The 14,579-nt window shown below is 56.6% G+C and overlaps 1 protein-coding gene across 9 annotated transcripts; it reads right to left on the reverse strand.

Annotated features, from left to right (window-relative positions):
- Nucleotides 1–625: 625 nt before the first annotated feature.
- On the reverse strand, nt 626–13,419 carry Bcan (brevican). Of its 9 annotated transcripts, XM_031374328.1 has the most exons (15): nt 13,037–13,419; nt 11,308–11,364; nt 10,803–10,901; nt 10,051–10,422; nt 9,608–9,782; nt 9,248–9,375; nt 8,597–8,890; nt 7,165–7,386; nt 6,111–6,698; nt 3,716–3,823; nt 3,169–3,327; nt 2,275–2,357; nt 1,802–1,946; nt 1,385–1,575; nt 626–1,081 (listed from the first exon to the last, which is right to left on the reverse strand). In XM_031374328.1, the coding sequence occupies exons 3-15, from the start codon at nt 10,891–10,893 to the stop codon at nt 986–988; spliced, it is 2,652 nt and encodes an 883-aa protein (XP_031230188.1). In that variant the 5' UTR covers nt 10,894–10,901; nt 11,308–11,364; nt 13,037–13,419; the 3' UTR covers nt 626–985. The 9 variants fall into 9 exon arrangements, with proteins under 9 accessions (XP_031230188.1, XP_031230190.1, XP_031230183.1 ...); XM_031374330.1 differs by lacking the exon at nt 11,308–11,364 and having other exon boundaries at nt 13,089–13,419; XM_031374323.1 differs by lacking the exon at nt 11,308–11,364 and having other exon boundaries at nt 10,803–10,913; nt 13,089–13,419.
- Between the last annotated feature and the right edge of the window lie 1,160 nt (nt 13,420–14,579).

Here is a 14,579-nt window from a genome sequence, read left to right on the forward strand (position 1 = left end):
TGGTCATCCACTTCCTAGCTTGCAGTGACCTCATCACGTCAGCCTCCGCTGACTCAGACGGGACCAGCCCAGTCTGGCCAGCCGGAAGTCCTGCATCCCTTCCCTGCCCCCACCCACTCCCGCCTCCGCACAATTCTGCCCCGCACTCCTACCAGTTCTGCCCCGCAAGTCAGAAAGGCCGCAACGCCCCCTGGTGGCCTCATGTCTCTCTCTGGTCCGGATCCACCTCTCCCTCTAGAGCCACATAATTGAATCCGCAGCGCCCTCTACTGGTCACAGCCTGTGAGCCCCTTGGCGTGGTGGAGGACTTGTATTTTAAGATGCCCTGCAGGCACTGCTTCTCTGTCGCTGCCCAACTTTCAACGCTGCAGGCACTCTCGGAAACTCAAAATTTAGGCCACTAGGGGTCCCCCTCTCTCCAGACCCGACTCTTCATTCGTCTGGTGACCTGACAGGGAGTGATGACTCCTCAACCGGAGGATGGGCAACCCTTTTGCGCCAGGCATTGCTCTATGCTCCAAGTTCTTGGTGACTTCTCTGACCTTTTGCAAGGTAATAATCGCAGCAGGACCTACCTTTGCAGGGGCTGCCCAACACTGTTTGAATGTCCACAGAAGCATCAAACTCTGGGTTCAAACAACTTTATTTCCATCTGGTTTTGCTGGCACTCCATCCTAAAAACCCTTTGAAAAATCAAGAACGAGTAGCACAGTGTCCCCTAAAGAAATTGAGGGGCAAGGAGGCAGCTGACGTGAGAGGGCAGTAGAGGCACTTAGGGACTTACTCCGTAAAACCTGAGGCCTTGTACGAGGGGGCGGGGCCTAGGCTGGGCGGAGTCACCCAAGCGTTTCCCAGAAACCCCTTTGGGCGCTGTCCTCTGAATTCCAGTTCCACCCCTCTCATGTCACCCCCTATTGTGGGGAAGAGCACAGGCAGCTGAAGTGAGAGGGCCCTGCTGGGGGCAGCAGTCTTCCAGGCCTGTTCCCTAGAGACCGGAGGGAGGTGTCAACGGTGCTTTCCTGTGCAGCGGAAGCTGTTTCCGTGGTCCTTCTGGAGCGTCCATTGAGCTCAGAGCACGACCCTAGGGAAGACAACCATACTCATCCCACGCACGGCACTCCTCCTTGGTAACCTGGGTCCTTGCTACTTAACCCCTGATCTTTTCAAAATACTTGTCCTGCCCTAGGAGCCCAAGTGTGGTTGCAGGTTCTCAGCCATCTGCACCCACGAGGTCTCCAGAGCTCTGGCCCATTTCCTTCTTTGAGCCTCAGCGAGAGGCAGTGGTCATTGCAAGCTCAGTCAGTGAATGACAGGCGTAATGGGTCTTGAGCCCAGGGGCTTCCAAGTAGCTGGTGCCCCCTACCTGTTTCCTCCTGTCACTTACAGGCCTTCGGGGCACACAGGAAATCTGAGGGGCCTCCCAAAGCCCATTCTCCTGGCAGCGGATCAGCGGCAAGTTGCGCTGGGCCAGCCCTTCTCGGCACCGATATCGAAGCACAGTGTCCACCGCGTAGCGCAGCCGAGGGCGACCAAATATTTGCGCTAGGGGCAGCTGTGGTGGAGGCCCACAGGACACTGCAAAGGGTACACATTTAGAAGCTGGGAGCCTGGCTTTGCGGATGATGGCTCCTAGAAACTTGATGGGGAAGAAAGGATTGGCCACAGTTGACCTAAGGAAGTGGGTCAGTGTAGCGTGTCAACCCCCCCACAGTCTGGGGTACACCCTGACAGGCTCTTCTGGGTAGCTTTGCTCTCCTCTTACAGTGGCAGTCCCAGCCACCCTTCCCTCGGCAGCCCTCACCAAGCCCCATCTTGCAGGTGTAGGATAGGTGGTAGTTGCAGGGCACATCACTCCACTGTCCCTGGTCATGCCACACCATAACCACACAGTTCTCCCCAGACAGGAAGTAGCTGTCAGGCTGCCCAGGGTTCCAGTTTTCATAGAGCTGGGAAGGGGGGAGTGGAGGAGGTGGTGAGAAGCTTAAACTCCATAAGTACCAGGAAAATGCCCTCAGAGAACAGAAAGGAGGACTTGGGGGTATCCCAGGATATGGAAGGGCCGGGGTCTAGTGACTGGGACAGGCAGGGAGGGGAAATAAGAGGACAGGGGCTCTCCAGGAAGGAGACACGAGCCAGAGAGGAGAGGCACGCAGAAAGAAGGGGTCTAGGGGAAAGGGGAACATCGCGGTCAGAAAGGGAGGGAGAGACATTGACTGTTACTGAGGGGAGAAAGGCTTCAAGTGACCTAGACTACAGTGCAGTGACAGTCCTCACCAGAGGGGCACCATCTGACCACAAGAAGTCACCCTCGATGGTCCTGTCATTGAGCCCAATCCACTGGTACTCCCGGTATCGATCTGGAGAGAAAAGCCAGAGGTGCAGTGAGCAGGAAGCCCCGTATTTCTGGGCCAGTGATGACCTTTTGGGGAGTCCATCCAAAAACCTTCTCCCCAGATTTTGCTGGCTTGTGGCTGCTGGCTCAGAAACAGGTTCCTCTGCTAGGAAAGCAGCCAAGAATGAACCACGTTCTCCCACCTTTTCTCTCTTTCTTTTTCCTCCCACCAGGGAAGAAAATCAGATTTACTATCCTAAAGGCTCTCCCTAGATTTTTTTCTTTTGAAAACTTTTAATTTGTGTTTTATGCGTATGAGTATTTCACATACATATGTGTCTGTGCACCACTTGTGTGCAGTGTCCTCAGAGGCCAGAAGGCATCAGACAGAGGTCAACCCCTGAACGGGAGTTAAAGATGGTTGTGAGCTGTCACGTGGGTGCTGGGAATTGAATCCTGGGCCCTTCCAAAGAGCAGCTAGTGCTCTTAACCGCGAAGCCATCTCTCTAGCCCGTTTTTCTTAAGTAACCTTCACACCCATGGGTGCAAGGACATGCAGGTGGAGAATAGCACTTTGGAAGGGGAAGAAGAGACGCAAACCTTGCCACCGCAGAGTTAGCGAAGCAGTTGCATCTGGGAAAAGCAGGCAGCCCCGCAAATGTAGGACACGTGGGAGCCCAATCTCCCACGTGTGAGTGAGAGGTAAAAGGAGTGAGGGAAGGGAAAGGGGTGTGAGAGAGGAAGGAGGGAGAGAGAGGAGGGAAGGAGGTGTGCAGAGGCGCGGGTGAGGAGTGGGTTTGGTCTGGAGCATGCGCAGGAAGCCAGGCTCCACCCACCGTTGACAAAGTCTTGCTCCTCAGGGGTGCAGATGCTGGTCAGATGAGCACCGAGCGTTCGGCACTGGCTTTCTGCCTCCTCCCAGCTCCTTCGTGTGGAAAAGTGCTTGTAGCAGGCACCCTGGAAGGCCTCCCAGCCAGGGCTGCAGAAGTGAAGGCCTGGAGCACATGGGGAGGAAGCCGCTTAGGCTGCCAGGTCTTAGGCTGGCTTCTTTAGCCGGCTGGCTAGCAGCGGGAGGGGAGGACACAGAGCCACTCAAATGCAGCCAGGAGGCCTGAGCCTGGAGGGCTCTTGGGCAGTGGCTGGGTCAGCTGGCTTGCCAACCCTGGCCTGTGCAGTCCTCCACGCTGGAGAAGACGCTACCCTCCTCCCTGTTCCGGAGACAGGACGGTGACAGGAACGTTCAAACCAGCTATGTAACTTGCCTGAAGTGGCAGTTCATTCATGCCAAGGCCCAAACCAGTGACCTCCCTCCACCTCGGGAACTAGTATATTGGGCTAGGCTCCAGGCTTTTGACCTGCCCCCGTGTCCTTCAACAGACTCACCAACATCGCACAGGTCCCCCCCATAGCCTGGTAAACATAGGCAGCGGAAACCCTCCTTCTCCTCCAAGCATGTCCCACCATTGTGGCAGGGGCTGGGGATACAGTCACCTGACAGGGGAGAGAAGTGAGGTGGAGGAACGTGAGGGTGAGCCGTGCAGACTAAACTCTCCAGGGGTGGGTCCCGGGTCCCCCAGCCCAGACATCTTCCAGACCAGGAAGGTAAGAGTTCTGCCTGGAGCTGGCCATTGCTCCAGCCCAGCCCCGAGTTCCGAGCACCTTCCCTCACTCTCATCTCCCAGTTCCTGACTGGCTCAAGCTCCCACTCGTGTGAGCCCTGAGCAGCCAGGGGGAAAGAGGCCAAGAAAGGGAAGAGGCACAAGTCTGTCGATTGTGAGATCTGGATACCTGCCAGTCTCTGGCTGGGTCACCTTCTCCAGCCTTTTCTCTGAGCCATGCCTAGGTGCTGGAGGAGCTGTCAGCATCTACTCCATTCTGGTCCAAATAACCAGAGACAATGGCTCCTTTAACAAACAGAGCAGACTAGGTCTCTCAGAACTACTTTCCAGCAGCAGCAGCTGAGAACAAGGCCCACAAGCCGGTGGTAGCAGCAGGGGAGGAGGAAGGAGAAGCTGGGATGCCCCAACTATATTCGGTACATTGACCAAGCAGCCTTTCCAGCATCCCTCTGCTAACATCTAACATGTCCAGCATCCCTCTGCTAACAGTTTCCCCAGGAGGGTGAAGGATGGTCTCAGGTGACAAGGGTGAGAGTCCTGAGCTCCTTGGAGCCCTCGCTCTTTCTGCTTCTCCAGTCTCCTCTCCTTCCTGGGTAGCCCTCTAACCCTGGGGGACAGACTCTTAAGCTCAGTCCTTGTCCTTTAGGCCTTAAGTCCCAACCTGGCTGTGGGCTACAGGGCCTGGACCTTGGCTGGGCAGTGTGCAGTGTGACGGACCCCCCTTTGGATTTTTCCCACCTCTTTTTCTACCCCACAGAAAGCATTTCTTTCCCACCTCCTGACAGTAGGCCAGAGGGCCTCTGGCTCTCTCTACAGGTGGGTTGATACTATAGTGAACCTCTAAGGGGCTCCCCTTTCCCCACTACACCCACACCAAAGCCAGTGGGCAAAAAGACAACAGCTGAAATGGACGAGCTTTTTGTGACGTAAGGGGTAAGGGTGATATTCCACATGAGCCATGGAGGAGAGGTGAAGCTGAGAGGGCCTCAGCCTTCCCTGAGAGGGCTTCTGATGGGAACCTTGGGCTTCTGGGACAGAAGTTTCCTTTCAGGTGGTGGAAACCAGTTCCTTTCTTTCCGCCCACTCCGCCCTGTTCTGAATGAGCCAGGTTCTTTGGGTTGAAGAGCATAAACTGTTTCTCCTGGGATGGGAGTGGGGTCATTAGTGCAGGGTTAGTGTAGGAGGGGAGCACTGGGCACAGGGATAATAAATAGTACTGTCTCTTGCTGGGTGCACTGAGGAAGATGATATCCTTAAGTCTTGGAAAGACAGAGAACCAGCTCCAAGCAGGAACTACCTGGGTAGGCTACACATCATACCCAGGCAGTGTGGGTTTCTTCTGTAGGTGATGGAGGACTCCCTTGGGTGATATGTACAGTCAAGTCTGGGGTCCCAGCAGTATGAAGGGAAGTGTAGATGGCTCAAGGAGAGACAGGGGGAATAGTAAGAAGCTGCTACCCTGCTGGGGCAGTAAGGATGTTGGCTGAAGAAGAGTGGCAAAGAGACACGAGGAGAGACAGAGGATGGAGAGGGTACAGAGAACCAGAGATTCCTGATTCAGACACAGCAATGAGCAGAAAGGACAGCTGGAGATGGAGAGGCTGCCAACGGCTGGGTACAAAGCAATTTAATACAGATTTATTTCCAAGGCTTGTTTTCCATGAAACAGTCAAAAAATACTTCACAGAAGTAGTGGCTTAAGGCTCTTTGGGGTGAGTGTTCTGGTCCCCAGAGGTAAGGGGCAGGTATGGTCTCTCAGGCTTCCCTGGAATCGATGGAGGTGGTTGAAGGGATGGAACAAAGGACAAAGGGAGAGAGCAGCAGAGATGGGCCTGCCTTCAAGGGGTGGGAAGGTTGGTGAGGGCACCAGGAAGGGGCATGAGGACATTCTGTGTGGCTAGTGAGATGTGAGCTACAGCAGAGGGCTCAAAGGTCAGTGGTGGGGCGGGGAGAGCAGAGGATCAGAGAACTGGGCTGGAAGTGACAGAATGGAAGGTCCAAGATGGAAGATCCACAGGAGGAGACAGGAAAGGGAACGAGAGGTCAAAGGACCAGAGGGTCCAGGGAGAAGGTGGATTAAAGGCCAGTGCATCAAGTGGCCCAGAGCTGGAGGAGGAGGAAAAGGAGGAAAGTGGGCATTGAGCCTTCAGCAGAGTTACCTGATGAGGGAGCCACAGCCACTCCACCGCGGCTGGCACTGTCGGTGGGCAGCACGGGCTGGGCCTGCACTGAGGTGCCTGTCAGAACAGTTCTTCCAGACTTCTCTTCTGAGGGCGTCTCCAGCTCCCTGCTACCCACAGGGGCCCATGTAGCTGGAAGTAGGGAAGGGCCATCCTCCAAGCTGGAGCTCCCTGCCTCCTCACTTTCTCGAGGAACCCCAGAGAGCTCAGGGCTCCCAACTTCCCCCCCTACTTCTCTTGCCCCATCTGGAGTGGATGTGAGGCTTCCCTCCTTCGGGGGGAGCAAAGTCTCTGCAGGCGGTCCACGGACCCTTGGAGGCCTGGGAGAAGGTGAGGCACCCAGCTGTAGAACTGCCTGGGCTGGCGAGGACACCTGGGAGGGTGAGTGCTCTGTTTCCAAGCCAGTAGGGAGAGGGCTGCTGAGCTCCCTGGGCCACACCCACAGGTCCTCCTGCTCCTTCTCTTCCTCCAGAGTCTCTGTGTCTTTGAATCTTTCTTCTTCCTCCAGGGCTACGCCTTTCTCTTCTGAGGACTCGGTAGGTGGTGCCATGGATTGGGTTTCCGATTCTGACCACAGCAAGACAGTTCAGCACCAGAGACAGCGCCCCAGACCAAGCAAGGGAAGGTAGGGGAAGGGTGGGGCCTGAGGTGAGGGGGAGAGGTGGTGCTCCTGGTGCGATGCCTGTCAGGAAGAACTCTGACCTGGCCTACGCGTTGAAGGGCTCGGCAAACTGCCTCTTACTTGGGCAGAAAAAGTTGTTGCCTCTCCCTCTCCCAGTCTGCCAACATTTTCCAATCTTGGGGTAGGTAAGGAATATATTTCCTTCCCAGAGAGCACTCTCTAAACACAAGTTTCTCTAGCTGCAGAGAATTGGGGGTGGGATTTACTTGAATACCAAATTTGGGAGAGTGATAGGAGAGATACCTAAGGCAGAATTATGCCAGTCATGACCCCAGTGTCCATTTGGGCTTACCCTCCTACCCCCAGCTTCTTTCAAGTAATGAGAACGCAAGGTAAAGGCTTATGGGTTACCTAGAGGAGTCTTGGGGGCCTCTGCTGGGTCTTCTGGCGTGGAGCTTCCTCCTCCGCCATCTTCTGTGATGGGGATGGAGTAGATCGCCCCACGAGACTCACTCTCCATAGCCTCCTGAGGCAGCTGCAGTTCCTCCAGCTTCTCTGTCACTGTGACAATGGCCTCTAGTCCATCTGACGCTGGGCTGGAGGCCTCAGAGAAGGCAGAGGGATGGGCAGAGTCTGTGCCAAGAGGAAAAGGCCAGTGGGAAGCTAAGTAGGCATCTGAATCCTCCCAGGGTATGGCCTGCATCTGAGGCTCTAGGCTAGACCTCTACAGGTCCTGGAATGTACTTCACAGGGAGTTCGAGCCACCCCCCCCAGCCCCCCGGAATTTTATTACTCATCCCTCAAGTACTAATGGAGTGCCTGTTAGTTTTAGGCCAGGCCTTCTCTGAGTGTGGTATAGAGAATGCTAGGGAAACCTGAAGAAAATAGACATAGGCAATAAACACATTACACAATAGAGAGAACACTTGAGAAACAGTAAGACAAAGTGGGGGCTCACTTTCCTTCAGAGGGGTCTGGAAAGGCTGAGTGAGCTGCTCCCTTAAGTGTGGATATGCAGTGGGTGGATGGAGCAGGCTTTGGGCCGAGCAGGCTAAATTTTCATGGAGAAGGGTATAGACACCATCTCTCAGGAGCAGTAAGTACTCAGTGGTCACTGTCTGAGGAGCTTGGAGCTCAGCTAAAGCCACAGGCAAGGGAAGGGACCACCTTGTGGGTGCGGTGCTCCCTGGCTCAGGGTGAGTGACCTCATCATCCTCTGGGGAGGGAACTAGAGCAGAGAGCCAATGACTCCAAAGTAGAATTGGGCCAAGAGGAGCTCAGAGGGCTATCTCTAGTCAGGACAGACAGGACTGTATGACCTGTTCCAGCAAGCCTTGCTCTGGGCCACCACAGACCAGCAAACCTATATCTGTCCTCCATCTCCCCTCCCTGCCCCTCCACACTAGTGCCTCTTACTGCTTCTTTCAGGACAAAGTGCTTGGCTGAGAATCTGCATGCAGGTGGCTTCCCAGTACCACTCTCTGTCCCCTCCTCAATACTCAGTGTTGAAAGCCCTGACACCTGTAAGCTATAGGATCTGGAACATTCTAAGGGGCGTTCCACTCCCACGTGTATTTTACCCACTGAAGAACGGAACAGTTGGTTCATGGAAGTGAAAGAATGTCTGCTACCTCTGTTGGCCAATATGCTGACAGACACAAGGACTGAGGCAGCTTTGAAACCAGCAGAAGCTGGTACAGGCTACTGAGGGGATGGCAGGTATACATAGGGAAGATGCCCAGACCCTCGATGACAAGCTGGCACCACACCCCTGTGGGCAAATGACCAAGAAGATGGTGGGGGCTAGAATTCCAGGCCTGCCATGGCTCCTGAGGCCGCTCACCTCGGAAGCAGTAGACATTGAAGCGGTTCTGCTTGCTGGGGAAGCCAGTCTGGTTGGGAAAAAGGAAGAGGGTCTTGACTCCTGGCAGGCCGCCCCCACAGCGTTGGCTGGGTGTGATGATGGGGTAGCGCACGCTGCCATCAGCCAGCCAGCCGGGGCTACATCTGTCCAGGCCACCATTCCAGGCTGCGTACAGCTGGCCTGTGCTAGCGATCTGTGCACCGTGTTCCAGACAGTAGTCCCGAGCCTCCTCCCACGTCAGCTTGCTGGGAGGGGCCCCTAGGAATAGTTCTCCTGAGTGAAAAGAGGAGCTGGGTCACCAAGCAGTTGGCAGTCCTTCCACTCTAGACGTTTAAAGGTTCCTAGGCAAGCTCATTCCTGGCATGGGGTCACCTTGCCCATCTGATAGTACCAAGTCCACATGGCCCCAATTCCTTGCTCTATAGGATTCCACTGAAACTCACCACCCCACCCCAGCCCCAGCCCCACCCCCACTGTCTGCTATTTGCTAGGCTTGCTCATGAGCTTGCTTCTGGGACAGTGTTTGGAGGAGTATATCAAGTGCCTGTCCCCTTAGACACATGAGGTCTAGTGGAGGCCCCAGAAGAAACCAAGGACCATGTTGCAGAAGGGCTTGTCACTCTTAATCACCATTTAGGTCTTCAGCATAACAGTAGACATCGTAGAGATCATCAGGACCCACTACTCCGTAGTTCCGCACTCCAGGGTAGCCATCCATGTCTCCATAGCAGGCCTCTCGTGGGTTCTGGATGGGGTACCTAAGAGAGAGGAAGAGGCTAATGACTGTTATCTTCCCCTAGGAGGCTGTCTCATAGCAACCCTACTGCTGTGTGGCAAGTGGGGAAGGGGGGGTGTCAGGATGCAGGAAAGGCAGGACCATAGGCCAGTTTTCTCTCCAGAGGCAGGGAACCCTGAGGAACCTCGATGGAGGGTGGAGGCAGCAAGCACCCTGATGTGACCAGGAGTTCTTGGTCTACATCCCCAGCCCACCTCACAGTTTGGTCGGACAGCCAGCCTGCATCACACTGCTCATAGCCGCCGAGATAGGCAGCATAGAGCTGCTCAGGGGTGGCGATTCGGGCTCCTATGCGAGCGCAGGCTTCCTGGGCTCCAGCAAAGGAGAAAGCATAGCGTGCAGAGCCCTCTCTGTAGAGGAAGACGACCCCTGAGGAGCAGAGAGAACTCCTGACTTGCGGATCACCAGCATACTGACCTCCCCTACCGTCTCTGTCACTTCCAGTTAACAAAAGGCAAAGTCCGATTGTGCTCACGCTACAGCTTGTGGGACTGCCTTCCCCCTCGTCTCTGGCCCCACATTCAGCCTGTGCCTTTCCCCTGAAGGGTTTGCTAAGCCGCCTCACAATCACCTCCCTGGAGGGCCTGAGTCCTTTCCTCCCTCTCTCTAGGGATCTCACTTTCCTCTGCCCTCTAACCTTTGACCTTGACCTCCACTGCATCACTGCTGTCGTCGATACCGTGCTGGACCTCGCAGCGATAGACCCCGGAATCATTGGGCCGCAGTTCGCTCAGTACTAGAGACACATCCGTGAGCGATGCGGGGTAGGCAGGCAGCGCCACGCGGAACCGGTAGGCTTCGTTTACCTTGACGCGCAGCCCGCGAGCCACCAGCACCTCCACCTCCCGGTCCCCAGACAGGAAGGTCCACTTGACCCGGGGAAAGCCCGGAGCGGCCCGGCGACTGGGCGGCGGCCGCAGGTGGTGGACGTGGCATGGGATGGCCAGGGCACCGCCCAGCACGCCCCGCAGCTGCGTGGCACCGATGCGCACGCGGAAGGCTCGATCCTCTGTGGACAGGGGTCAAAGCGGGCTGCAGCCAGACGCAGGACGCAGTGCGCCTGTGCACGTGGCTCCAAGCCCCGCCCCGCCGGACCAAGGCGCCTGGGGTGCACCACCCAGCTTAGGGTGCTGAGCCCTGCCCAGGGTCCTGAATTTGATCCTCTACCCTTAGCCTCGTACCTCGTGCCCCTTTGCAACCCTGATCCCAAGACTCCCCTACTTACTAGGGTCCCCACCTCATCCCTGTTTTACAGTTGGCTCCAGCCTTTGCCCACAGCGCTTCCATATCTCCTTCCGGGTGCCTAGGCTGGAAGTGGTGGCTGGGGCTAAACCAAGACAACTTTCTGCCCTGGGAGAGATGTAGCAGAGACAAGGGAGGGCTACTTACCTGAGCTGTCTTCTTTCAGGTCATCAGCGAGGGCTGCAGGGGCTTGGGTCAGGACCAGGGCCGCCAGCAGGGACAGAAGCAGGGGGATCATGCTGCAAACTGATGGAAGAACTTGAAGAGGAAAGTTGTTAGACTTCTCCGGTTCTCTGTCCCACCATGCAGGCAGCCCATACCAGATCACCCCTAACTCTGTCTGATTCCTATCTCCAAGCACCAAGAGGTGTCCCCAGTCAACTCACTGTGTGACCTAAACCAAGGTCCTTGCCCTCCCTGAGCCTGTGTCCTCTTAATTGGAAAAAAAATCACCATCATTCCCACGCTATGAATGTTGATGGGGCTGTAGGCTTGAGTGATCCCTCTGTCTGTGTACCTGTCTAGTTATCATCTATACATAGTTACCTACTTACCTATCTATAGTCTACAACAGAAAACACCCTGTGCATATGCCAGCACCAGACACACAACAGATGTCAGCGAATACTTGTAACACAGTGATGAGTGGTACCGTGAAATTGGCTCTCCGTATACTTGTATTCAAAATCTATGCATCCAAACCAGCCACCTGGCAAACATGCAGGGGGGAAAAAAGAGTCTGTACTGAACACATACAGAGTTTTTTTGTCCCTGTTCCCTAAACAGCATGCACACAGTTAGGAATTATAAGTCACCTAGAGACGGGTTCCTGTGTATGAAAGACAAGGGTAGGTGAGATGCAAAGACATCATTCTGTGTGAGGGACTTGGGCACCTGCAGGTCCAGGCAGCCTCTAGGGGTTGGAGACTCAAACCCACAGACACAAGAGTGGGGTTGGGAGCACAGCTATGGTCCCACTTCACCCCCTCGGCCCCCGCCCTCAGGTGCCAACCAGGAGTTTCCCCCACAGTAAAGCTCCAGCCTTCCCTTCCTAACCTCCTCTTCCAGGAGGGCCTCCTAGGCTGAACCCTGCTGAAACAACGACTTCTCCTTCGGCTTCCTCTCCACCAGGACTTGTGAGGACGCTTCCCCTGGTGCCCAACATCCTCTGCCCCCTCCCTCCCTCCTACTTTGCTCCCAGCTATTCCCCTCTGCCTGGCACGGCTTTCCCACCGGATCTCCTGGCTCAGAAGCCAGCTGGGACAAAGACCCTGTCCCTGCCAGTCTGGCCTGCATCCAGTTGCTCCTTCCCCCACCCATCTTTTGTGAAAGCCTGCAACTTGGAGTGTACTGGAGAAGGGTACAGGGAGAGGCCACCCCCAGCCCCCCTGCCCTGGCTCTCAGCTCTGGAAACAGTTTCTCTTTCTGGGGATCCCATTGCGCTTACAGGCTCATAGGGAAAGTGAGGTAGATGCCCCCCAGAGAGGGTTAGGGCTACCTCTGAGCCAAGTCGGGAGCCAGGCCATTGTGCCCTCAGGAAGGAAAGCTGCACAGGTAATGAACGCAGTCTTTAAAGAGCCAGACTTGGAAGGATTCGGGGACCCAGGTCTACATGGCTGATGACGCAGCCGGGGTCAGTTACAACGTCAGGCAAAATTTCCTACCGATCATACTTATTCTCACTGGCTCCATCTCCCACTCGGTCTGCCTTCATAGTCGCTTGCCTGAGCCTAAGTGGTCCTCCCAGATCCTCCCAGGACTCCCCTGCTAAGCACCGCTCTGGCCTGTGCTGTGCTGCGGGCCGTGCGAACAGTAACTCGGGTTATCACTGGGAAGCACGAGGGAGCCAGATGCTGGGGCATTCTGAGGAGGGGAGGCCGAGAGCAGGAGCTACTCTCGCGCTCGGCCCTGTGGTCGCCTCTTTTACCCGTGTTGGGGCAGCACGGGACGAGGAAGGAAGCATGGGGTCAGAGGATCCGACTGCCCTGAGACATCAATTTCTGATCCAAGTGGCCAAGAGTGGCTCCTTTTCAGAGCTCGGGCGCTCTGACACTTCCCGGAGGAAGGCCACCCCAAGGACCCGAGCTCAGCAGCCCCCTGTCTCCAACCCGGGCATCCTCAGCCGCTCCGCAGCCCAGACGCCCCCTTGTTCCTGAAGGCTGCGCGGCGGGGACAGTGAGCGAGCAGACGCGTGGCTCAGGGTGCCGATGCCCTCACGGTGCGCTGCACGCCCACCCTCGGAGAGGCGCCGCTGCTGGCCGCGCCCCCGAATGCCTGGGGGAAACCCCAAGAACCTACGGTGGGCGACTGTCCCCGTCGCCCACAGCAGCCAGGCTCGCCCATGCCCGGATCCTCAGGCTCAGAGAGGTCAAGAAACTTACCCAAGGTCACACAGCAAGCAAGCGACCGACAGGGCCAGGCCTCCTCACTCACCTTGCGAGGTCCCCTCCGCACACCGCGCGTCCCGCAGCCGCAGCCGAGACTGCAGCGCAATGCGCGGGCGCGAGCAGGGCCGGGCGCGCGGGACGCAGACGGGGGCGCCAGCTCGCCGGGAGCCTCACAAAACCCCCTTTCTTCCCACGCGCCCCGCCTTCTTCCCCGCCGTCCTCGGCCCTTGCTGCCCTCGTGGGGGGCTCTGCGCGGTCACGGGACCCGCTGCCTTCTCTGCTCAGGTTCCTGGGCGACAGCGGCCAGAGCGAGGACAAGCGAAGTAGGACAAGGTTCCGCGGACGGGAGCCCAGGACTTGCCGCGGGGAGGGCAGAAGGGGCGGGGAGGGAGCGATGGAGGGCGCTGTGGATACGCAGGATGGAGAGTTAGAACACGGGAGGGACTTCTCATTGGTTACAGGAAGGAGGACCGGCTCAAACTTAGTCGCGCAGAGGATGGAGGGACGATGGGAACTTTGCCCCGGGAAAGAGGGCACTGCTGGGTGAAAAGGGGAAGTCCTTTTCTGAAGCTAGAGAAGATGCAGATGACCACAGCCGTCCCTCTTGAGGAAGCTTTGATCGGGTTGTGCTCCGCCGGTGCTCCCTCTCCCTCCACAGCGGAGGAGCTGACTTTGCAGTCGTTGACCAGAGGTGGAGATTGAACCGCAGAACTATGGGTTAGGCCAGGCAACTCAAGAGAATCTAGGCGCGGAGTGCCTAGTGGCGCAGTTAAGTGAAGGAACAGGCATCACAGGTTGCAGACCAATGTGTTCAGAGCGAGAGCCTGCTAGCCCCAGCTGGGCTGCCCAAGTGTGCACCCAGGAGCCTGGGGGTGGGCCTCGAGGACTGCCAGTTGCCCCCCCCCCACTTCACCCGCTGCTTCTCCCTGCTTTCCCAGGCTCCCCACTTTCCTCCTCTCTCTTGCCTCCTCTCCTCCTCTCCAGGCAAAGCCTTGGCACCAGCTGTGGGCCACTCAGCCAGATCCCTGTCCTCAGTCCTCTGGACGCCAGCAAGGCCGGTGTGGGGACTGAGACCTATCATTTCTAGACCCCCAAATGCAGCCTGCCTGTCTGCAGACGCCTTAACCCCCCCAACTCAGGGAACAGTTTCCTAGCCATGCCCCACCCCCATGCTGTGGATGGAGTTCCAAAACGCCTTCAGAACCTCTGGAAAAAAACAAACTCTGCTCCAAACCCTTGCAAGTTTAAAGAGAGGATTCCAGCTAATGCCGCCCACTGTACGGACAGGACAGAAGGACCTTGAAACCCGGGGCAGAGTCACGCAGGGAGACAGCTGCCAGGCAGTGGTGCCAGCAGGAGGAGACAGAGTGGGGCTCCTGGAGAAGCTGGGCAGGAGGCCTTCATGTACTCAATCCTTAAGCTTGAACCAAAAGTTATCTATGCACCAGGGCCTGTTTGGGGAGTCAGCAGCCAGGAAGGACTCTGAGGTTCTGGTGCCAGGTCTGGGTTGCACCTGCATGGTTCACCAACACAAGGG

The sequence above is a fragment of the Mastomys coucha genome, unplaced genomic scaffold (assembly GCF_008632895.1).
Source record: "Mastomys coucha isolate ucsf_1 unplaced genomic scaffold, UCSF_Mcou_1 pScaffold16, whole genome shotgun sequence".
In the NCBI taxonomy this organism is placed as follows: Eukaryota; Metazoa; Chordata; class Mammalia; order Rodentia; family Muridae; genus Mastomys; species Mastomys coucha.

What these genes read in the sequence shown, in the direction of transcription:
- Bcan (XM_031374330.1), bottom strand. Translation starts at nt 10,893, where the DNA reads ATGATCCCCCTGCTTCTGTCCCTGCTGGCGGCCCTGGTCCTGACCCAA. An exon ending in GGAGCAAGACTTTGTCAACG is followed by an intron (nt 2,358 to 3,168) that starts GTGGGTGGAGCC and finishes TTTTCTCTCCAG; the next exon opens with ATCGATACCGGGAGTACCAG. An exon ending in CCTGTGTGCCCCGAAGGCCT is followed by an intron (nt 1,082 to 1,384) that starts GTAAGTGACAGG and finishes TGTCTTCCCTAG; the next exon opens with GGTCGTGCTCTGAGCTCAAT.